Source organism: Microtus oregoni, unplaced genomic scaffold, assembly GCF_018167655.1.
Source record: "Microtus oregoni isolate MIOR12 unplaced genomic scaffold, Mior012 000025F_ref0000491, whole genome shotgun sequence".
In the NCBI taxonomy this organism is placed as follows: Eukaryota; Metazoa; Chordata; class Mammalia; order Rodentia; family Cricetidae; genus Microtus; species Microtus oregoni.
Window position 1 is genome coordinate 21,812,647 of NW_024543084.1, and position 25,078 is coordinate 21,837,724.

Here is a 25,078-nt window from a genome sequence, read left to right on the forward strand (position 1 = left end):
CAGCAGCATTCAGACCCCGCAGCAGCACAGCTGTGGGGGATGCTTCACCAGGTTGTGCTTTACCAACGATGTAGAGAGGGAGGCTTCCAGTGGGTTCTTGACACCTAGCAAGGAAGTGCATAAACTAGAAGAGGGAACGCTAAAGTTTTCATATACTACGTCGTTTTTAGGAAACTAATTTGGAAGAGATTGCCAATGTGATTTGTGGAAGCTGGACAAGAGTTTCTGGCTTTTTTTTTTTTAATTAAGAAAGAGAGAATGTTTCAGTCAATTTTTTCTTTTTAGATAGACAAAATACAGGCTCTTAATTCTCAGATTAATTAGCTTATTCCATGGATTTGCCAGCTTTCCTTTATTAGGCAGATTGAAGTCATGTCAGGAGAAGCTTGGGGACGTCTTTTTGTTAGGTTGGCAGTGTTCCTTGTAGCAGCATTGGTGTGGTATATAAAATTTTTATTTTGCCTGCTTATCCACATAGAGAATTAACATGAATACATTTCAAGCATGACATTCCTGGAAATGAGGCCCTTGGACAATTTAGGTAAGGAATAAACATTGGTATGCATCATTAGGGAAGATGCAGGGTCACTACAAGGGCCATTGAGGAAAAGTCTATCCCCAGATAAACTGAGTACACAATTTCCTAATTACTGGAATATCCCTCCTAAGCCCTAGTTTACAGGGGCCCTGAGCAGTTAAGAAGTTGGGGGCAGAGAGGCAGAAACAAACTAGTGTCCTGTCTTAGAGACAGATGAATCCTGAAATTAAGCTGGAACATGAACAGTGCCTTGGTCACTATTGGATTGCTGTGAAGAGACACCATGACCAAGGCAACTTTTACGAGAGAAAACATTTAACTAGGAGCTTGCTTATGGTTTCAGAAGAGTAGTCCATTATCATCCTGTCAGGGAGCATGGTGGCATGCAGGTATGGTGCTGGAGAAGTATCTGAGAGCAACATCCTGATCTGCAAACAGAGGAGAAAAAGAGAGCCTGGGCTTGGCATGAGTTTTTGGAAGTTCAAAGCCCACCCTTAGTACGCTCTTCCTCTAACAAGGCCACACCTGCTAATTCTTTTCTAATAGTACTACTCCCTGATGACTAAGCATTTAAATACATGAGTCCATTTTTACTCAAACCACCACATATAGAGAAGCTGAGAATTAGCTGGGCGGTGGTGGTGCAGACCCTCAATCCCAGCATTTGGGAGACAGAGGCAGGTGGATCTCAATGAGTTCAAGGTGAGCCTGCTGTACAAGAGAAGTTGAGGATCACTTTTTCTATATTTTACACTAAAGTACACTCTTTGTGTGGATATTCCCCCCCCCCCCTTCTTGAGGCTTGCTATATGCCCAGGCTGACTTCAAAACTCCTGATTCCCTCCCTGCCCAGCCTCCCCAGCTCTGCAAGGACGGATGAGTGCTGCCACTTCTGTTGTGCAGACTTGCTATCTCCACGTGACTTAATTTGGGAAGATTTCCTGTAGTGGATCAAATCAACATGCTTCAGGATGGGAAACGTTTCATACTCACTTTCAGTTCCTCAGTCAGCTATGGATTTAGCTGTATTCAGTTCTTCGGCTTTTGTGGATACTACCTAGAAGACTGGTCTATGGACTTCGTCACTGAAGTGTTGCTGGGGGTCTTTTTGCTGCTTTGGGAGTTATAGAAGTTCTGTATATCACTATAGATTTCTTTTTGTGCCCTGCATCCTGTGAATCAGAGGCCAGGAAAGATCTGTGCTGGTCCAGGAAACCTGATTTCTTGGAAGCTTTGTGAGACAGCAGTGGCCCCGAGAGGACTGTTCAGGAAGTACTGAGGGTTAAGTTAGAGCTTTGGAAGAAGCTGTGGAAATTTTGGCTTTAGGCCTAGCTTTGCTTGGACCTAACCTCTTAGAACGTGAGATCTGTTATTTTAAAAATGAAGCTGGTGTGATTTTGGTGGTGGTAGTGTCTTTATTTTTGGCAAGTCTGCAAATCAAGCTTGCCTTTTAATCTTGGGAGCTGAGAGCCACAACTACAAATCGTCTCCAAATCGTCTCCTTCTAATGTGCTGATATGTCTGTGAACACACAGTTACTGTGCAGTTACCTGAAATGTTATGTCTGTGAACACACGGTCACTGTGCACTGTTACCTGAGATGTTATGTCTGTGAACACACGGTCACTGTGCACTGTTACCTGAGATGTTATGTCTGTGAACACACGGTCACTGCGCACTGACTGCATGTGCTGCTCTGCCCTCGGTGCCATTTTTTGAGGTACTGTGAAAAGAGCTCATCTTTGGAGTCAGTGTAGCTTTAACTTTCTTGGCTATCTATGATTTATCTTGATTTCTGCTGTAAAATGGTGGCTAGAAGCTGAATGTGGCAATGTATGCTTTTAATCCCAGTAATATGAAAGCTGAGGTAGGAAGATTTTAGTATGGCTACATTGAGAGCTCTGGGCCTGACTGAGCTATGCAAAGAATGGCTAAAGGTCCTGTCCCCTTGAGAAGGGTTTGAAGGTGCAGTGGATGCCCTGAGTGAAAACACTTGCTGGGAAGCACATAGTAAATGCTTGTGAAGGGTTGCAGTCATTTTCTATGCAGTTCTGTGTGCTCAGATTTCTCTGGCACCTTTCCCTGCTTTGATTAGTACACGTAAGGTCCATTTTAGAAGATTTAAAATGTGTAACACATGGATTTTGAATCTTAAGATTTCTATAGCTGTAGAGTGCCAAAAAGAAAACAGCTGGGAGCTGAAAGCACTTGGAAGTTGAATTCTCTGCCTGGCTTCCTGGTTGCTGCAAAGGTGGTACCAAGCCAATAGATGGTGCCCTTAGGTAGAGAGGAGAAACCTCTCCTTGTAAAATTGTGATGTTACCTGGAACAGACTGTAATACAGCTAGCTTTTTTCTGACCAGAGTAGACTTTGTTCTTGGTGTCAGTAAAATACTGAAGGTATTGAATTAATATTTTCTTCATTTTTTTAGCTCTGACATTTTCCCATGAAATTGACTTTGAAAGTTCAGTACTCACTCTATCCCCAACCAAATAAAAGCCCTTGCCAGGAGTACTTTAGATCAGTTAAAGGAAGTGTCAGTCTTACATTCTTTGCTTTAAATCCCACTTCAGAGAGATTGAGGTTAACTAATTCCTCTCTCCCTGCTCTTGCCTCAGAATTGGACCAGCTAAAACCAAAGTGCCTTTGAACTCATAACCTAGCACTTGCTGTCTTTTATTTTCTGATTTTAGGTTGGATTAAGTGGAAGGCCACTTTGCTTTTCTGGGTAGTTCATAGAATGAGGACGGTGCTGTTTCCAGCGCTAGGGTCCGTTCCCATTCTTCCATTGCTAGCTGTGTAGCTTCGAGCAGGTTTCTTCACTTCTAAATGTAGATTTTTCCATGACTGAAAAGAAGACACAGATGAATTAACTGTCCATTTTTTTCAGTAAGTGGGATTTCTTGTTTGTACCATGTTTTATGATTAAAATCAGGGATGCCGTATAAATCACTAAAATCTCTGTCCCTTTTTTATGACGGTTCTGAGGGACTTGACAGCTTGGGAAAGACTTGCAAAGCAGGCTTAACCTGCAGTACAGGAAGTGGTTCTGCAATGGAGCACAGAAGTGCTTCCCTCTCCTGTGGCAGGCAGGTGCAGTGGCTGATGGCGTCCTCAGATCCAAGCCTCAGACCTCCTGTCTGGTGCCTGCATGTGGGTGACCAGGAGGACAAGCATATGTGTAGGTGGTTTTCACCCTCCATCTTAACCCAAATAAGCCTGGAGTTTTAAGACACCATTTCTCTCCATACCTTTTGCCATGTCACTAAAATACATTAATAAGAAAACCTTAAACATTTTAAGTCTAGATGCCCTGATTTTTCAGGCATTTAGGATTGTTGATAACCTGTCAGGTCTATGAGACTTTACAGTTGCAATTATGAGGAAAATCCCATTCCCTTCAAGTGGTGTTTTACATATTTATTCACAAGTACACATGCAGAGTAGGATATGCATTGTTTGAAATTCTAGTTTTTGAGTTAAAAATGTTGGATGATTAAGAACATATATATTCCCAGCATATTAACTGGGAGTATATTTCCAACAATTTATTGGGAATTAAAAGTAAACCCTGACATTGAAGTATATTTGTTGATGAAAAGGAAGCATTCTTCCCCTCAAGAGGGTTTAGCTATAATACTCAGTGCTTACTCAGGAGTGAAAACATCAAATTAAACTGTTTATGCTGACAAAGGACAAATCTGGATTTCAGCAAGCCGTGCAAGATTGTCTGATTGCTTGCCCTGCTGCCTGCCTCCAAAGCTTTTGGCCAGGCTTCTAATGAAATGCATGCATACAATTAAACCTTTTCAAGTCTGCGGCTTAGTCTTTCTGAGCCTAGAGAGGTACTCCACTGCTCTCTAGTGGCTGAGCACAGTCCCTTGGCACCAGCATTGCTTCATATTCATAAATCAGCTTTTCACACACTGGCATTGTTGGCCCTCAGTGCAAGCACCAGTACCAGGAGACAAGGCCTTGTAGACAGAAATGGAGTGAAAAATGACCTCCATCCATAGGTCTGTGGAAAGTACCAGATTTTCCCCAGGAAGAGTGGCCAGTTGACTAACAATGAGCAAGTGTGAGTAAGTGCTCTGTCAGGGAGAGCTGACACTGATCGATTAGAAAGTTCAGTGGTGACTCCTTTATCGCTGCATACATCTTCCACCTTGGCAGACCACGTTGCAAGCAGGTCCTAGGGTGCTTAAAACGTACTGCTCCTTAGCAGGGGCAGCCTTTTTTCCTGTGAAGCTCTGATAAAAATGATTTGGGGGAAAGCAGTGGGAATCCATTTCCTGCTACCTCTCAGAACTTCTCGACATTGAGAAAAGAAATTTTGAACATCTTGGTTCTCATTAAAGCTGCTGCTCAGGGACCTGTTGAGAATGAGTGTATCAAGTCACTGCTAGAGGACAAGGAGCTGTTCCAGAGTCATTATGACAAGTAACTTTCATTGAGCTCTTACTATGCCCCAGCATTCAGCTTTGCACACAGTGTCTTGTTCAGTCCGCAAGGGCCATTGAAGATGTTGTCATCCTGACTGTGGGGAAAGGAAGCTAGGGCAGCTGCTGTACTGGATACCCTAGTTTTTGAGGCAGTAGCATTTTGTGGTGCCCAGTCTGATGTGCCCAGAGAAACCAGTATGTCCAGAAACATGGCCTACTGGGTAGCTGTGTGTTTCAGAACTTGGATGACTTATGTGTCCCGAATTGCTTCTGAGGAGTGCCGGGCTTCCTAGCTCCCAGACCAAGGTTTAAATCTTCATTTTTCTTGCCAGCTGCTCTGCTGTTGGAAAGCTACTTGGAACACGTGGGATGTCAGTTATAGTCTGTAACATGGAGAATCGTCCCCAGCACGTGACTTCAGGGCAGATTCCCACCTGCCCCACTTCTTCGAGTTTAGGCAGGAGAATCAATTCAGTTTCAGCTGTCTATTAATGATGACTACAGAATCACTGTGTTTGATTTAGTATTTAAACACTGATATATGGAAAGAATATGCTACAAACCTCCAAACCAAACCTGTACACAGTCCGTGTTAATGCAGGCATTTAAAATATACAGAGCAAGTAAGAGGCTGTGAATTTTCACAGGACATCTCAGATTTTGTTCTGAGTTCTTGCAGAAAAACAGGTTTAGGCTGAGCTATAGGTTGAACATCCCACCTCTGAAGTGTGAAACTGGGTATTATAACTGCAGGTAGACACTGTCACACTGGACCTCATGTGACAGATTGCAGCCGGAACTGAGATCCCCTTACATATTGCATAAAATTACCTTCAGGCTATGTGTATAGGTTGCATATGAAGCAGATGATTTCATGTTTAGATTTGGGTCCCATCCCAAGATATTTCATTATAATTATATGTATGCATATTTCTCCAAATCCGAAATTCAAATTATTTTTGGTCCCAGTCATTCTGGATAAAGCTATTCAGTCTGTACTAATGCTGGTAAAGTGCCTTCCGAGGTTTCAAAAAAATGAAGACTAATTTTGCTTTCTGAAAAAAAATGTGGTTATGTAATATAAATACTCCTAGAACAGATACCCAAGTGTCACTGCTAGACACTAACAACACTTTTAATCATTTAAGACGTTAACAAAAATTGAATTTTTTTTTAATTTTTAGGTAAAAGTAATGCAGATTATATTCAGATGTGTGGTAATTAGTATGAAATCAACCAGAAAGGAAAAACCTGCTAGCCTGATTTCTTGGTAGAAGTGGTAAATGAAGAAAACAGCCTTTTCTAGGCTGTCTTGATAATCTTGACCTTGGTGCTTGGCTTTCTTGTGTCAGAGACAGGTGGTGGAAGGGAGAGAACCCTCTGACTTTTGGGTGAACAGTGTAGCTCGGAGCATCATTGTTGCCTGACATGTGTGAGGCCCTGGGTCTCATCTCTAGTACCACAGATACAAACCAAAGAAAAAGAAAAGTAGATGTGGAGATGGAGGGGATGACAATGATGCTCAGGCGGGAGGATAACTTTCATCCGCCAGTCTAAACTATGTAGGAAGACTATTGCAAACAAACCAAAACTCCACAAAAAGCAGATTTTGACTTTTTTTGTTTTTGTTTTTTATTTAAATTAATTAATTAATTAAACAGAGGCAGGGTTTCTCTGTAACAGCCCTAGCTAGCTGCCTTGGAACCCACTTTATAGACCAAATTGGTCTTGAATTCACAGTGATACACTTGCCTCTGCCTCTCAAATGCTGGGATTAAAGGCATGCGCCACCATTTCTGGCTCAGCTTCAGAATTCTTGATGTGCTGCTGGTCATAAGCCATGCATTGTGTCAACCTCCCCTGTTTAAAAAGTGGGACCGGTATGATGTGCCATGTCTTAAGAGTTACAGAACTAGCGGATCTCTGTGCCTTGGAATTCCTAGGATTGTGTGTCTTGCAGTTGTTTGCCAGAGTCTGCTTCTATGTAAGTGCTGGTGTGCTCTACTAGGTAAAGAGGGACACGGCGTGTTTGTGGTGACTGACTGCTGCTCTTCCTTGGTCCTCTTGATTTATCATGGATTGACCTTCAGGCACGTGCTCTCAGAAAGATGTGACGATAGCAAGGTTTGCTGGTTTTTTTTGTTCATCCTTTCACAATGTTGGATTTTCTCTAAGTTTATACCTTATAAATTGCAAGTAATACGTGCTTTTTGAAGAGAAAATTTTAAATACAAGAAAACAGACTAAAACTAGTCTTTGAGAATTAGGCTTCTGTTTGGATTCATATGCTTGCAGCCTTGTGTCATTTGTGTTAAGCAAGCATGTCTACCCATACTGTTTTAGAAGATGCTCTTTCCCACTGAAGGCTCTCTTATGGACCATTGGTACTGGAAATGAAAGTACTTCTGCTTTGAAATATTTAATTGATTTGTGCATATAATACTTCAATATTTATTTCTCCCATCTCTTGCTTATTAGACCTTTAGATAGCTCTAGGTTTTTGTTTTATTGCTACTTTGTTCCTTAGAACAACTCCCTGAGGGGTGGGATGGGAGTGGGTGGAGTGGGGTTTGGGTGGGTATGCATAGCTTCTGGTTTCCAGTTATCTTTTCAAATTCCGGAAAGAAAAATTCTGTCCCCTTTTGCCTCTTCCAGTGGACTGCTGTGCCAGTTTTATCACATCTTTGTCAGCACTGGTTGTTACTCTTCTTAATCTTTGTTAATTTAAAAGGCAGACAGTGGCTGCTTTATTTTATTTGATTACTAATGAAGTTGTGTTTCTGACCACGTATCTGTTTTTTCAGCTTATATACTACTGTATCTTTGTTAGAAATGATGTTTTTGTTTGAGCCTTTCAGTTGTTAATATTTTGCATTTTACACATTTTTCTGAGTTTCAGCATTTGTATTTTACATTACAACTTATTTATTTATTTGTGTGTGTGTTTGTGTTTGTTTTTCGAGACAGGGTTTCTCTGTAACTTTGGAGCCTGTTCTGGAACTAGCTCTTGTAGACCAGGCTGGCCTCAAACTCACAGAGATCCGCCTGCCTCTGCTTTCTAAGTGCTGGGACTAAAAGCGTGTGCTACTACCGCCCGGCCCCTAACTTTTTTTTTTTTTTAAAGTTAGTGACCTGATAACATACAGGAACAGATATTTCATTTAAAATCTTGGGTGGAGGGGCTGGAGAGATGGTTCTGTGGTTAAGAGCACTGGTTGCTCTTCCAGAGGATTCAGGAGACTTGTGTACAACTCCAAGCACCCACATAGCAGTCCACAACTGCCTGTAACTCCAAGATCTTACACCCTTACAAATATACCTGCAGGCAAAACACCAATGCACATATAAGTAAATTTAAATAAAATACCGTCTTGGGTGGAAATGTGACCTTGACATGAGCTCCTTCTGCAGGTCAACAGTAGTTGTCCTACCAGTTTCATCTCAGAGATGAAGTAGACCGCACCCTCTTTCCAGGACTTTGCAGGGAGTCAGTCCTTTAGTGAACATCTTTTTTTTTTTTTAATATTTATTTATTTATTGTTATGTATACAATATTCTGTCTGTGTGTATGTCTGTAGGCCAGAAGAGGGCACCAGACCTCATTACAGATGGTTGTGAGCCACCATGTGGTTGCCGGGAATTGAACTCAGGACCTTTGGAAGAGCAGGCAATGCTCTTAACCTCTGAGCCATCTCTCCAGCCCCCCTTTAGTGAACATCTTGCTAGGGAAGCCAGGGTAGTGGCTGCCATGGATTGAGTGTTCACGGAGCACAGTTCCTGGCCCTACTAGTGCCAGAACCCTGGGATGTAGATTTTCTCTGTGTTGGGTATCAAGAGAGGCTGAATTGGTAAGGATTGGACTTGCAGGAGGACAGTGACCTGGGAGGTAAGGCAGGTAGTGAGTATGCAGGCATTTCAGGAGGACAGTGACCTGGGAGGTGTAAGGCAGGTAGTGAGTATGCAGGCATTTCAAGAGGACAGTGACCTGGGAGGTAAGGCAGATAGTGAGTATGTAGTAGGCATTTCAGGAGGACAATGACCTGGAAGGTAAGGCAGGTAGTGAGTATGCAGGCATTTCAGGCAAGTCATCTCTAAATGCTAGTTACCAAATTGTTCCCTCTTTTTTTCTTCCTGTTTTAGAGAGCTTTGTTCAGGAAGCAACAGTGGGTACTCAGTAACTATGGGTGGGCTGAAAAAGGACAGACTTGTGGAGGTTGCTAAGGAGCAGTTAGTTACGTGGAAACTCGTGAGGAGATGGAGAGCTTTGCTAGTAGGATACAGAAACCTAGGAAGGGTAACCCACTCCTATGGTGGTGGGATACTTGGTCTCACTAGGATAGGGGATAATAAATTGGATGCAGTTTTGTTGCTTTAAGTCATCTTTTTGAAAATTGAACTTGGGTTATATCTGTTTGCCTTTTATTCAGCCTAGTGTGGTAAATTAGGCACTAGGCAGTAAATATTCTTTTATACTTTGTAAGATGCTAGGTGCTATCATCACTCTTTAGGACTTGTTCAGTTTCCCTGACTCCTGGCCAGTTGCATTCTCTGTTCTGCACAGTGTAATCCAACATGGATTTGTTTGGTGCTTGGTGTGGGGCTGCAGCTATGGAAAGGGAGGACAGGTCTCAAAGGAAAGTGGTAGGCTGTGGGCTGGGTGGTAGTGAGGGAGGACTCTTGGGATTTGAAGGTGATTAGGAGTGTGGTAGATTGTCAGGGGTCCCAGCCACTGCCCCTTACCAAGGTGAGAAGGCTGAAATTAGCATGGGCCTTTGGGAACTGAAAGTAAAGTGTGAAGTATGTGCATTGGGAAAAAACGGGTAGCAAGCCTGGCCATGACTAGTCTTGTGTATCCTTTCACAATTGTCGTATGTAAATGATCTTTCTGTGTGAGAGGGCCATATAAGGTCAGCTGAGATGGAATTCTGCTTCTGTGCATGTTGGGCCTATAATCTTGGGTGAGATGGTTACCATTGCAGTGAGTTGCTATAGGGAAAACTAAATGACATAGGACATTCATTACATGTGGCACATTGGTGCTCACCACTGGGCCCTGTTTGCTTCCTTTTCTCTCGATGTGCTGTCCTTCCTGCTGGAGTGAGAGCTTATGGAGCACTGGCTGTACATCTTGTGTTCACAGAGTTCAGCCTCCATGTGTGAAAAGTAGGTGTCACTAGTGTCCGGTTTCTTAACCGGACAGGGTTGGAGAGATGGCTCATCCATTAAGAACACTGCCTGCTCTTCCAAAGGTCCTGAGTTCAATTTCCAGCAAACACATGGTAGCTCACAACCATCTGTAATGAGATCTGGTGCCCTCTTGAGGAAGAGACCTGGTCAGTTGTCCTCATCAACTTAGACCATGAATCTGCCCATATGGGACTGCCTGTGCGTGCTTCAGCATTGCCAGGGCATATATTTCCTTCCTTCCTCATTTCTTAACTGGACACGCTGCATGTGAAGCACAGGCTCCTGTGCTGGCAAGCTGTTCTCTGCCTTTGTGTACATTTCTTCCTTACAGGAAACCAGATGGTTCGAAACTCAGAGGTGTCCATGTTTTTAAAATAAAAAATAGAGTAAATGGTCTTTCAAAAGAATTTGCCCTGGCTTTGTGTATGGTAATGCCTGGCTAGGTGGCTAGATGCTGAAGCAGTGGGCGGCTCCAGGTGTCCATTAATGGTGTATAGGAAAAGTGAGATGCAGTGTTTGAACATTTTGTAGGTCTCGTGGTGGCTGGACCTGTCTGGCATTTGTCTGATGATTTGTTGTATCTTGTTTTGGGCTCAGACCAAGATCTGGGAGCTTGAATAAACATTAGCAACACTCTTCCTGTTGAGTCTTTTTTAATGGCAGCTCTCATTGCATTGCCTTGAAGTTCTCTGATAATTTTATTCTGCCCTCTTGTGGCTTTGACAGTTGCAGTCCTGTGTGAATTCTTACCCATACTTTCTGTGCAGCATATTTGACTATAGTCAAACCTGTCGACAGGGAGCGTGCCATTCCTAGCCCTTCTATGGACTCATCAAAGGGGGCGCCAGATCCCTTCTTTCATGTAAACTGGGGACAGGAGCTAATTTGCAAATGATGTTGGAATTCTCTTGAGGTTGAATTTCTTTTTATGTTTATTTTGGAACCACTTGTATTGATCCGAGGTAGCAGAGTGAAGCATAGTTTAGGAGGTTCTTCCCAGAAACTGTCTCTCCTGTGTGTGGAAGATGATGGTAAACAGGAAAGCAGAGAGGCCTTGTTCACGGTCCTCCTGTCTTCACCTACAACTCTGCACTGTGGAGCACCCTCTGCCCCCACCCCCAAACACATGACAGACCTTTTTTGTACCAGGAGTTGGGGGTTCTGGTGTGTCCTTTCTGCTTGGAGAAATTGCGTCTGAGGTGTTACTGCCAAGCAGGAAGCAGCTTCTGATTGAGGAAGAATTGTTTGGTTGGGTGGGAACTATTTTTTTTTTTTTTTAATGCTGAATGAAGCTGAACAGAAGCAAATACATGCCCAGGAGAAAGAATAGAGAAGTACTTACTGTGGAAGTGCCAAGAAAGGATGGCTCACAAGAAAAAGTGGCCAGTTTTGTTTTGTTTTGTTTTTTCAGGAAAAATGCCTTTAAGCTAAACTTGGTTTGTTTCTTTAATGATAACTCATTTCCATTCTCTACAAAGTTGTTAGCTCTTGGGTAAATGCCCTGTCTTTTTGTATCCTTTTTAAATGTGGATTTTGAGCCTGTTAGTCCATTTACCCTTGGGCTCTTCCTCGAGATAGATAATCTTGGACACATTGGAAGGCAAGCCTGCCTTTGGCCACTCTGCGGGAACGCTTTGCCTCTCGGAGAACTGTTTCCAGAGATCCCCTCATTTGCCATTTTCTTGTTTCCTCCTGACAGCTGTCCTTTGTTTTCCACACAAAACCAGCTTAGTTTTTCCTAGTATGACCCAGAGAATTTGAGTTTCTGTCTGTGCCTTGACACAAATACTGAGGCTATTTGTTTGTGTGTTTGTTTGTGTATTTCCTTTCGACCCCTGAACCTCGAGGTGAGCTGGGGACTAATGAAACCATTGGTCAATGTGAGCGCATTTCTCAAGGAGCCTGCACCTGCATATCTGCTAGTGCTTTAGAACACACCAGTTTTATATCTGTTGAATGTCCATCTTCTCTCCACGGGCTGTGAATGTCCCTTTAGACCATTTTAGTCCCCCACACCCTACACACACAAAGAGAAGAAATGCAAAAGGGGGAAATGGGGTTGCCTTTTGCTCCCAGAACCTAAATGAATAGTCATTGCCTGTAATGCTGGTCTACACTTGACGTTTCCCACTGCTTTAGATGTGATGTATCCGGTGCTGTGAAGGTAATGATCCTCAACCACAGCAATATTCTGTAACAGGAGTATCTGTCATATTCATCGGGATTACCATGTTCATTGATTTGTGTCTGTAAATCTGCTGTTTCTACCCTTTAAATTTGATCTATAATTGGACCTCCTTAAATGGTTCAGATAAGGTAGTCTGTATTTCCTCAGTGCAGTGTTGCTGTCAGCTTCTCCTTTTTCATTATACATTCAGCAGACTTGATAAAATCAGCAGGACACCTCATTTGAAACTGTTTAATCGCTGCCTTTTTCCTTTGCTAAACCATTGAGGTGGTCAAGCGATGTACACAAATCATTTTAAATAGAAAATATGGTTTTCTCTGTGACCCCACTAAATAGATAGTGTTATGCAAAACAAGTTAAAAAGTAATAAATGCCAAAAAATCTTCTAATTGGAGTAAAAAATTGTGGACAACTGTATCCTCTCTCCAAAAGTAGAGTGCCCTGAAATGATGCCAGAGCCCTGTGTAGACAGATGACGGTTTTCTGAAGCTTCTCGGGGTTCTGGACAAAGCAAGTTTACATTTTCAAATAGTGCTGAGCTGCCTTTGTGTCCACTCAGAGGCCAGGCTTATTTGTAATGCCTTTACATCCAACCTTGCTAAGGATAAATTTGTTCTGCTAATAACTGTGCAGCATAACCTTTCAGCCATTTGCTATTGTAATAAATTTTTGTATCTTTGTCATTTTGTCTACTCAGCTGTTAGTCCTCAAAGTACAAACTAAAAATAATAGCTCCAAATAAATGCCACGGAATGCAGTGTTTTACTGTAGTAACTGGGGTAACCTGGTAGCTCAGCTCGAAGTCCCATTACCATTGCTGGTGCTGTATCTGCCTCCCTGCCTATGTGCCAACGTGACTTTACCAAGACCACATCATTAAAACAACGTCTTCTTAACAGGTTTGGTATTTAGCACTGTGTCTAGCAGCTCACCAAGGCAAGTGTGGAGCACAGGCTTCCTCGCATAGGATAGAGGGAATTATGGGGCACTCCCCTCTTGGAAAAATACAGATTCTCCGTGACCTCATTTTTAAGCATCAGTATTTCACTGCAACTGCTGCACAGTTAACCCTGTAACAAGAGGGCCAGTGTCAGGGCTCCCTAACTAGTAAGTGGCTCCAGCTTGGAAGAGCACTGACTTTTTCTGGAATGTGGCCTGTAGACTTGGCCCTGACACTGACCTGAACGTGACACTGGGCATGTTTGACTGCTCTTGCTGACCCAAGGTAAACTGGAGATGGAGATGCTGAGTGCTGGTAAAATACACTAAAAGTGCATCTTTTCTTACAGGTTCCGGCTCCTTGGCAGCAATGGCTGTGTTTGAAGATAAGTTTAGACCAGATATGGAGGTATGTAAGCCTTGCAGCTTCCTGCTTTCAGATATTTTCCCAGTTGTGTGTCAGACATTTACAGGCTGACTGCTTCCTCCAGAGCTTGCACAGCACTGTCATTCCTTTAGTGCTCACACGGGTAGTTGTTGAGGAGACCTGCTGCTTGTGAAAACATTCATTGTGGTGGCCTGTAGCCCTGCTGTGCTCTCCCTCGGACGTGGGGAACCCACTATGGGCTCTTTCAGACTCCTTGCAATGTGGGATATTTTCCTGTGTTCTGAGATTTTTGTGTCAGGATACCAGACAACCTGTTTTTCTGTTCCCTCACTAAAAATAGAGTAACTATGTATGTCTTTCATGTCACACAGACCTAACCTAAAAATGGGTCAGTTTTTAAAATCTCTGTAGACGTTGCAGTCTACAGAGAAGTAGGCAGAAGTGGGGATAAAAATGTGCACATGTAGCATCCTTACAGGGTGTTAGGGATCTAGTGTTCCAAGTGTGTTTGTAAGGGATTGTTTGACTGTATTTACTTTGGTAGTAAAAGAGGTAGCATCTTGTGAAAGACATTTGCCTGTCTGCTTTAATGATAGATGCATTCTCCATGAAAGCTCTCTTCCAAAGAAATCCCTTTAATAGCAGATGTATTGATCTTGTGTTGCTGCTTCCAAAGGCGTGGTCAGTATACTGGGTTCCTGTGGTGCCACATAACCCCCTCCTTCCCCTCGATTAACCTGCCCTGGTCAGGAGTCATCTCTGTTTGTACTGGATGTCTTGATGGTTAGTTTTTTGATAGGGAGGATCAGTCCTTTTCAGTGGTTCATAGGTGAACGGTTCAGGAGTGTTTCACCTCATCTTTTCCATTCTTTCTGATTTTGCAAGTATTTTGTTTAGGACCAAAAAGACAGACATTTTGACAGTATTTTGTGCCTGATCATCTTTGGGAGAAGATGGCATATGAAAAATACTTTGTTCTTCCATTCTGTCATTGTCATTGAAGCAGTAAGTGTTATGCTCCAAAGTTCTCTCTGCCCTTCAGGTTTGGGCCAACTACTGTGAAAGACAGAACTGGTCAGCCAGGACACGTGTCTCCTGTGCCCTTGGTGCATGAGGCTAACACCACAAATAATGTGTTCCATGAACTCCGTGTGATCCTTTTCTCCTAGCTACAGGAGTTAAACATATAGAATCTAGGTAGATGTTTTCTATTAAAAATAATAGCGTCTGAACTCCAATTAAGAATAAGCAGGGCCAAGTGTAAAACTGTAAATGAAATTAGAATTCTGTTCTCATTTCTCAGTGTGAAAATTTATTCCTATATCAGCATTATTTTCTGTTTGGTGTCCTTAAATACATAGAGAAAAAAATTATGTATACTAGGTCACTTAAAAAGAAAAGGACCCAAACCCAAAGTCTCTAGTTTTCTAAGTAGAGGAGTTTAATGTCAAACTCATCTTTAAACCATATTAGTCTTTTCAGATTTTCTTGGAAGTTTTATCTTTTTCAATTGATTAGAATTTCCATATGTTAAGGAAAACTGAGAATTGTAGAAAGATTTAAAGTCTGAGCTTTATTAAAAGTGACCTGATGCTCCGCCAAAGTAATTTTATACTGTGTCAAGCCTGAATTGTAAATAGTTCAAAGGCCATGCATTTAAGGCAGGTATGATTTGGGGAGAAAAGACATCAGCTTCCCTTCAGTACAACTTGGAATTTTATCATTCTGAAGAGAACATTTCTTAGATTTAGTATTCCTGTATTTGAAACATTTAATGTTCTTCTACATTACCCGTGAGACCCTGAGACAGGTTGAAACAATTCCCATTATATAAATTTATAATTTTAGGTTGAAACTTAACACTGTCAATTAAAAATCACTCTTAAAGCCCAAGTGATAATCTTAACAACTGCCTGTAGATAATACTATAAAAACCTGCATTCATGTTAATAGATACGTTAAAAAAAATCTTGATTTGGGAGTGTGGCTTACTACTAGAGCACTTGCCTAGCCTGTGTGAGGCCCTGAGTCTGATTCTTAGCCCAGAACAAACACACACACGATTAGTGTAGTGGTGCATGCCTTTAATCGCACTTGGGAGGCAGAGGCAGGCGGATCTCTGTGAGTTCTAGGACAGCCAGGACTACAGAGAAACCCTGTCTCAGAAAACCAGAAAACAACAATAACGAAAGTTATTGGGGAGACTTAATCTTAGTCTTGGGTCTTGAGTTTGCCATTTGTGTATTGAACTGTTTCTCTGCCGTGTCCAGGTATTATTGAGGCTATTATTTTTCTTTAAAATGTTCTTTATTTTAACAATAATAGTTGATATGTCATAAAATGCGCAGGAATGGAGTTACAGTCAGTAACTGTCATTAAATCAAGATGCTGTAGTTTTTTTTGCCTCCATTACCCCTTGCTAGTCAGCCTCTTCTTGAGCTTCTTCTTAATTTCGTCTTAGATGTAATGAGTATCATGACATCTGAGGTATTATGTGCTTGTTTTAATATGGGTGCATGCTGTTTATGGAAATGTGTCACCCTAACGTAACCCTTGAGCGTTAGGGAACAGAAGTCACTCCAGCCATTCTTGTTCATGTGTGCCAGCAGCCCTTGGGATTTCTCATTCATGTGTGTCTCTGTGCTCCCTTGTAACTCTGTTCTGCACTTTTCCTGGCTATTTTTTAGAGGCATCTTCCCCACTTGTCAAGGAGTGGGAACTTCTTGAGTGCAGGGGCGATGAGACCATCTCTGTTTTCCAGCTTCCAGCTCTCAATACTTGCTTGTCAGGGCAGAAGGACCCTGAGCTAAAGTGGAATCTGAGTCATCAAAGACCACTAGAGGGGGCTGGAGAGATGGCTCAGAGTTTAAGAGCATTTCCTGTTCTTCCAAAGGTCCTGCGTTCAATTCCCAGCAACCACATGGTGGCTCACAACCATCTGTAATGGGGTCTGGTGCTCTCTTCTGGCCTGCAGGCGTACACACAGACAGAATATTGTATACATAATAAATAAATAAATAAATATTTTTTTAAAAAAAAAAAGACCACTGGAGGACCAAGGGGACTTCCTCTTCTTCCTGTCTAGAAAGTTCAGAACGTACTTTTGAGACAACAGGAAGATAGCCAGTACATTCTCTACAGTGCTATAGATATCCCATAAAGTACCCAGGGACAGAAAGTGAGGCAAGTACTCATTGAGAAGGCACAGTCCAGAAAAGCCTCTGTCAACCCAGTGGGGACTCTTTTAAGACCCTGAGATGGGCCTCTGCTCTTGGGTCATCTGAGCCATGGACTTGCTGCAAGTCAAAGCTCTTGGTTCAGCATTTGGGAGAAACAAGTAGCTAGCTGGTGAATGTAAGGCACATTCAGTCTCTAGAGGTTCTCAGCTAGTTGATGCCTGCGTGTTGTTTGGAGCAGTTTCACTTGTCCAGTTTTCTCCCTTGCTGATAACTTGGAGGATTGAGGGTGGGCTCTGCCTTTGTCCATTTCAGTTTCCTTACTTACATTGTGCTGGTTGGTCCCTCGGACAAACTCAGCCATTTTTGTTGTTGTTTGCTTTTTGAGGTAGGTTCTCAGTATATAGTCCAGGTTGGCCACAAACATGGACGTCTTGCCTTGTCTTGGTGCTGGGGTTACAGGGCTGTGGCACATACTAGTTAGTCAGTATTTGTGGATGGGGCAGAAATAACTTTATTAAGTTGTACTCAGGTTCATCCTTTTCTGAAGCTGCCTTTGCCTTTGGTGTTAATAGTGTTCAGCTGTGTTAGAAGTGAAAATTTTGCTGGACGTTGCTGACACACACCTTTAATCCCAGCACTCAAGGAGGCAGAGGCAGACGGATTCCCAAAGTTAGAGGCCAGCCTGATCTACCGAGTGCGTTCTAGGACAGTCAGTGCTACAGAGAAACCCTCTCTCAGGGAAAAAAATGAAAAATGTATCAAAATAGAATTTTACTGATAATAAGTACCTACTTTATTATTATTATTATTGTTAATAATCAGCATTCTGTGAGACTAGCAGGTTTTAAGTGTGGAAGGTGACATGACAAGGGCAGTTACTTGAGGGTGTTGCTAAGCTTCATGTTACCATGCCCGCTGATTCTTTTCTCTGATAAGGCTTGTATAAGAAGCCTGGCAGTCATTGTTACCCGACAGGGTAGCTGAGTGGGGACTCTAATGTTAATCATATTGTGACCTTTTCAGATAATTTTCCAGTCAATTGTAAGGAATGTGACCAAAGTACCTGGAAATATAGTGATGGTCCAGAAATGCAGACTTTACCTGGGGTTGGGGGGTGGGTGGGGAAATGAAGCTATTGGATCAGTAACTTCCTTTTCTATAAGAAGGATTGTTTTCATTTGGCCTGTTGAGAAATTTCAACTCTTAAAGATTATAATTCATTAAAATAGGCAGAAGATTAATATTTAGTCCGTCAAGATCAATACTGTCCTCTCTTTGCACTAATTGTCAGAATACTGTGCGAGGGCCGCCGAAGGCTAGTGGAGTGCGGCAGGACCCTGACATCACAGGGAGTGGATTCAAAGGCAAACTGTCCTGCACCCTCTGGTATCGACTTGCAAATTAGCATCTGGAATCTAATTAAACAAGCTTAATGAAAGCAGCAGCTGAATGCTGCTAGAGAAGACAGTCAGCTTCCCCCTCTCTGATACATATTCTGTACCATCGGAGCTGGTCACCAAACACATTGTGAGCACAGTTTAAAAAATTAGCATTTATTTGAAGACTAGAAACTGTTTTTCATTCTGTTATGCGTTTGGCATGCTCTGGCATCCCATGAGAGCCATGCCACAGCAGATAGTGCACAATATTTATAAATCCATGACAGGCAATAATAGCAACTTGAAAAATTCTTTTGCTAGAATCTCAAGTTGAGAGCTGCCAAAAACTGAGAGGATCAGATCTGCAGTGGCAGCTGCTGTGCCCTACAGTTAGAATTCTAGACTTTGAAGATGCTCAACTTAAAGCAATGAAGACTGCAGGCTTAGCCAATTTTTGCAGGTTTCTAGAGCTCTGGCTCTCTGCCTTTTGAAGATGACTTGTTGAAGTTTCTACCACTGCCTGAGGCATGCTAACACCGGCAGGATCTTTTCCTCCAGTCTTAGTGTGGCTTCAGTTTTAAGTAGCACATACTTCGTCAGTGCCTACTGTGATGGCCCTTTTTGTGGTTGCAGTACCAAGGGATGAGCTCTTACCCTGTACCCTTCAGAGAAGTACAGAGATAGATGGTGACTTATACAAGTGCCACTTCAGCTGTCCGATTTATGGAGTCATATTTCATCGCTTGGCCAGTGCTGGCCTCTAGGGAAACCCTTTGCGGATTGCTAAAGATGTGAGCAGCCATCGCTCTAAAGGCTTGCGGTTATTTCACAAACATGACGCCAAACACCTACCAAACAGCTACTGAAGAAACAGGATTAATCTGTTATTGCGGGCAGCTATAGATCCATTTAAATAATGGAAGACTTGATATCAGTATGCTGCTCTGACAGCAAATCTTAGAAGTGATTGTGTGTGTGTGTGTGTGTGTGTGTGTGTGTGTGTGAGAGAGAGAGAGAGAGAGAGAGAGAGTGAGTAATAGAAGCAAAACTGCAAACTTCACCTCTGGGAACAGAGGGATGGTAGTGGCAGAGATCTGTATTATTTTGTTCTTTTAAAAATTCGTTCCGTTTATCACATAGCATGGTCCTGTGGGTAACCAAGAGCATAAATTTGTTATGGGGGAATGGGGCTTAGGTGTTGGAGGATTGGGCTGCTGCTCTGTTTCTGTTTTACTACTCACAGCATGGCTCTGGGCAACTAGGGGACCAAATCTGTGAGCCAAGTTTCAGAGACCTACCTGCAGGTTGTCAAGAGGATTAGATCCCAGCAATAAAACACCTTCAATGGCAGTGTATACAAAATTGGGTTTCTGAAACATGGTGACTGTCTTCTAGTTAGTAGTAGGTTGAAAATGTCACCCAGAAGCCACTAACATTAGGATCTGCTATCAGACTTGGGGGTTTTATAGCATAGAGAAGAAGCTTACCATCTAAGACAGACCCATGTGGTGGGCATGAGGACAGCACAAGTCTGTGTACCATGGGAGTGTTTGCTTTTGGGGGGAAGGTAATGAATGCAGCAGCCATGGTTTTAGATGTTTACTTGTGTGCCTGGCTCGCTTCTAACAGCCTCCCTGTGTTTTTTCACTTTTCGACAATCTTGGAGGTTAGTGCTTTGTTACCCACAATTTGAAGGAAAGAAAATCAGCCATGGAGAGATCAAATAACCTGTCTTGAGGTTACATAGATGGTCAGCAGTGAGGTCAGTGTTTGAACTCTTATCAGTCTGACTTTGGAGTTGTTTGCTGAAATCAGCTACTGTGTGGTTGTGTCTGTTTGCCCGGTATGTAATTATTTGACAACAGAGTAGGAAGATATCTTACTCTTGAGGCTGGAGTGTTCTTTTCCTCTCATGAGGTCTTGTGAAGACAACAGAAAGCCAGGCATGTGTCAGAGGGGGTGCACGAAGAGGAGAGAGAGGTGGACAGGGCAGGGGAAGGAGGGAGAAATACATTTGGCTGTGGCAGAGATTTTTGTCTTCTCTTTGAATCTAAGACTTTGGGTTTGTTTTTTCGTCTTTGTTTTCATCTGTATCAACCCAAATATCCTGTGGTTATTCCTCTCCAAAGTTTCCTAATGATGTCTATTTATAACAGAGTTGTTTTCAGTGGATGGCTGATGTATAGATGGCACAACCCTCCTCAGATTTAGTGAGGAGACCAAGAGGTTTTTAAATGCTGGTGTGTGATATTTGTCCATTTGAAGCAAGTCATGAATAACTTGAACAGGGGTTGGGGTGGGGCAAAGCAAGACTATTGTATTTGAATAATGAGGTGCTCTCTCTTCTCCAACTGCCAAAACTTTTTAATCTTCGTCAACAATTGTTCTGCTCGACATTCTATTTAGGTCGCATCTGTGGACTGCGAGCTCAGAACCCTGACAAGCAGCATATGAATTCTGTATTCATTAGTGATCTTGATCCTAATGCCTCTGTCCCTGCCACAGGGGCTCAGGTGTGGAAGCTGCTGGTTCTTCCTCCCAGCTGACACTGAGAGCTTTAATGACTCTATAGGAAGATGACCACTGACTGGGAGGTTTGCAGGCAGAACCCACACCACAGAGAATGGTGATCAAGGAGGACTATGGGGTTTAGCAGAGTGCCTTCCTGTGCAGCTTGAACCCCATTGGCATTAAACACAATGTTAAGTAAATGCAATTTAAAGAAAAAAGGCTGACCTTAACAAATAGTAAAAATGATATCAATTTAGTGAGCATCTCTTGACTTAGTTTTTCAGATTTTTCAAGTTTAAGCTTGTATTTATGTGGTAGTTACATCAGTTTAAGTGTCTTATATGTCTAGAGGAAAATCTGCAATTCAAACCAAAATTCTTTTGGTGCTGGCCCTTTTGTTTATTGTGATCTTTTGCTTTTAAAAATTACTAGAATGTGGATTTATTGATTGATATGCAGCATGTCATTAAGTATTTTGACCTATTTAAGGACACTTTCTTCTAGAAACATTAGATGCCTTATTATCTAGAGACAACTTCATTGGTTCATAATTCACACCCATACAGTTTGCCTGTGTACAAGTTAGCTTTTACTATTCCATTAAGAGTTGTACAGTTATCACTGTAATAAGTTAGAACATTTTAAACTTTGTCTGACTCTAAAGACCAAAGTTATATCATTGCTTATTTCCTGTCAAGCCACCTATTCTGGACATTTTTCATGAATGTCACTATATGTGATTTTAAAAAAGACTTATTTTAATATTTTCAAAAGATTTCATTCATGTTGTGGCACGTTTTAGCATGTCATTGTTTTATGAAATTGAATGGACGTGGCATACTTTGACTATTCTTTAGTTGGTGGGCATTTGGATTATTTCTACTGTTTGGCTCCTTCCCATACGTCTGTGAACATCTCTGTGTGTTTGTAGATAGGGCTAACCTTTTGTGGTATTGCCAGACCTTTCCATAAATTCTGTGTTGGAAGCAGCATAGGAAGGTTTTGATTGCTTTACATCCATAACCAATGCTTGCCACCTGTCATTTTGAGTCATCCAGGTGAGGGCGAATTGTGTTTCACTTTGGTTTTAACAAATCCCTTATTAAGAATAAATGTGACTGTGGGAATGTGTAGATTGAACAGTTTAACATTGTTCATGCTTATAAGCTCTGGTTTTGGGCAGTAATTGGTCTGATTATGTATTTGTTTAAATAATGAAAGATCCCTTTGGAAGGTTTTTTTAGAGGTTGTTTCTGTAGTTTGCCTTTGGTCACAATTTCTTTTTACCGGTTTTCCTTAAGACCGTAAGCATGAGAATCCGTAATATCATGTCTTTATTGTTAGATCAAAAAGATATATTAATTTCTAAGGTAATTTTTTTTCTCTGGTTCTATTTAACATGCAACTTTAGGTTTAGAGGTGTCAGAACCCCCAAAATACAATCTCAGAAACCTTGCATAGAATTATTTACAGTAGTGCTTTCCAGTGGAATTGATGAGTGACGCTTAGCAGTAAATAGACATTTATGGGTTAGTAGGAGATTTGGGGGAATTCCTCCTTATGGGAAGCACTATTGATGGGATGCCTCCTACCAGCTTGTATATAAGCTGTTTCCTTTTTTAAAAACTGTGAAGCAGAGTTCGAGTTAGGGTAGGGTAAGGTCAGAACAGGGATTGTCGTGCATGCTGTAGAGTGGGCAGACTCAAAGTGGGAAACTTGTCCTATGGTTTTCTTTTAAAAAGTGAGTTTGGTGCAAGACTCTGGGTTTGATCTCCAGCAATTGGGGGGGGGGGGCAAGATGACTCAGAGGACATAGTGCTTGCCACAGAAGCCCGGTGACATGAGTTTCATCCTGGGAGCCCATGATGGAAGGAGAGAAATCCTCTGACCTACACACACACATACACACAGCAACCACTAAAATAAACATTTCTTAAAAAGTGAGTTTGTTTTCTTGAATTGGAACTGTCCAGCAGCCCACTTTGGAGAGGCAGAAAGGGACTTCCTGAACTAAGGTGCCTCCCCAGGTTTTCCTGTTCTCATAGGCATTCTTGTGAAACTTTAGAGTACAGTTTTCTTTATTCTGTGTCTGTTGGTTCAGGAGCAGGACTTTTTCTTTTTCTGTGCAGCGTTTAGATTTGACAAGAGACTGTTTTTCTCCCTCTGGTTCTTTGGGATTCCACAGTCTTCTTGACTTAGAAGTGGATGCTTAGCTGTCTGTTTCTTTGACAAATCTAAGTCTTTTCAACTCTCTCTCCTGGATGCCAGTTTAATATTGGTGGATGGTTTTCATTTCTAGCCTTGTTATATTGTTTGTTTTTACCTTTGGATTGAGACAGGGTCTCTCTGTGTAGCAGCCTGGCTGTCCTGCAACTCACTCTGTAGACCAGGCTGGCCTTGAACTCACAGAAATCCGCCTGCCTCCCCGCTGCCTCCCTAGTGCTGAGATTAAAGGTGTCACCACCACCTTATGTTCTGCTTTTAATAAAGTTGAAAGTCGGATGTCTAGGGTATGGGATGAGGAAAGATTTAAGTTTTTCCTGTTCTGTTTAATCTTGGGAACCAAAGGAAGAGAGATTGGGAGAGAAAAGCCGCAGTTCTCCCGAGTCTCCAGGTGCACGGAGGAATTCCTCTTGGGCCAGGTTTCTGGGATTCTAGATTCAATAAACCTTAGGAACGCGACTCCATGAATCCCAAGGGTACCTAGTTTTGAATCTTTGAGGATTAATGAAAGGATAGTTATAAATAGTGACCTGGCAAATCTGTTGGCTTTAATTCTTTTAAAGAAATTTTCTGCTAAAAGTATTCCTGTGCTGAGTTTCATATTCCTAAAGAATCAGTGTGTGATCACTCAGCAGATTCTTACTGGTGCTGGCTGAGTACAGCACACTGCACATGGTGCTGGACCAGGAGTGGGATGGGAAGAGGCCATCCTGAGTGCAGGGGAGACTTCCTGTGCTGCCGTTAGCAAAGCAGATGGAAAGAGGTTTTCTCCTACATTGTGGTCGATAGGTAATTATTTGTGATGCATTTCTTTGGAGCAGGTGCTCCTTCTGAAATGCTTTTGCTTCACATATTTTCTATAACTGAAATGTAGAGAGAAATGTACTATGTAGGAGAAATATTTCACAGTATGTTGCTGCCTGCACCTGTGGCAAAAATCCAGCAGGCAAAGTAAGACTTTGTGGGGACTATGCAGTCAGAGAAGCAGAGGCCAGATGCAGGACTAGTATTGAATGGGTTAATGTCTGGTGACTTCTATTGTGCATTGTGATGTCACATGGTAAATGGCACCTTCACCTTCTCTTGTCTAATAGAATTGCCTTTGTTGACTTGAATCTTAGCCTTTATCTTTGTGGTACTCAGGTGAAGCCAACATTTGGAATATCAGAGTTCCTTAGGAGAAGAATAAAAGAAGTTCTTTTTCAGATTTCTAGAACTCTATTGTAGAAATGAGAATCACAACTACCTACAAGTGACTGTCAGGGGTGTGAGTGTGAGCTAAAATTCCAGTGTCAAAGTGGGGCTTTGTTACAAAGCCAAGGAGCTGCCTGTGGCCAGAAGCTTATAGACTCTTGAACAATGGGTTTCTGCTTTTCTTGTGTATGAGTAAGAGAAATACAAGAGATGAAGTATAGGACTGAGTGTTACTAGATGGTAGCTTAGAATCCTGTAAGTTTGCGTTGGCAGGTAATTTGACATAAATTCTTAATGTAAATCTGGGTTAGTGGTGAAGATGTTATTTTAGTAAAAAAGATAAACTGCTGATTAATTCAGCATAGAACTCAATTACAAATTGAAAGTGCCTCTGCGGGACTCCCGGGCCCTAAAGACAGCAGATGTTGAATTGGTACTCCAGCATATTTCACAGTGATATGAAATATTAACATGGTTTATTATACTTGTGTGGTATGTGATATCAGGAAGGGGGAGGTGGTGGGCATGTGGGTGTGCAAAGCAACCCAACATTACACATCCACTGATATACACTGAAGTGTGATTAGGAATTTTAGGAAATTTTCCCTTTTTTTTCTTTTTAAAAAATAAAGTGGCTCTATGGAGAAATTATGCTTAAAATAACATTTGGGGCTAAACATTTAAATGTAGTGTCTTTTTGGTTCATGCTATATATACTGGTAAACATAAAAACCAGCAAGCGTGGTAATGCAGGCATTAAGCATTCAGAGAGACTGCTGCTGAGAGAATGAGTTCACCGTGTCACCAGTCAGATCGGATGGCCCAGAAAGTTAAGAATTGCTTCTGTGCTGCTTTTACCTTCTGATCTAAAACATGGTAATTAAAAAAAATTACCCCTGTATTCTACAC

General features: G+C 42.0%; 1 protein-coding gene across 1 annotated transcript in view; it reads left to right on the plus strand.

Annotated features, from left to right (window-relative positions):
• Window positions 1-25,078, plus strand: part of Psmb7 (proteasome 20S subunit beta 7) — a 59,584-nt gene that overhangs the window by 17,949 nt on the left and 16,557 nt on the right. The window contains exon 6 of the mRNA XM_041674238.1: window positions 13,646-13,704. Coding sequence (XP_041530172.1) covers window positions 13,646-13,704 — 59 coding nt within the window. The remainder of the gene's footprint in view (window positions 1-13,645; window positions 13,705-25,078) is intronic.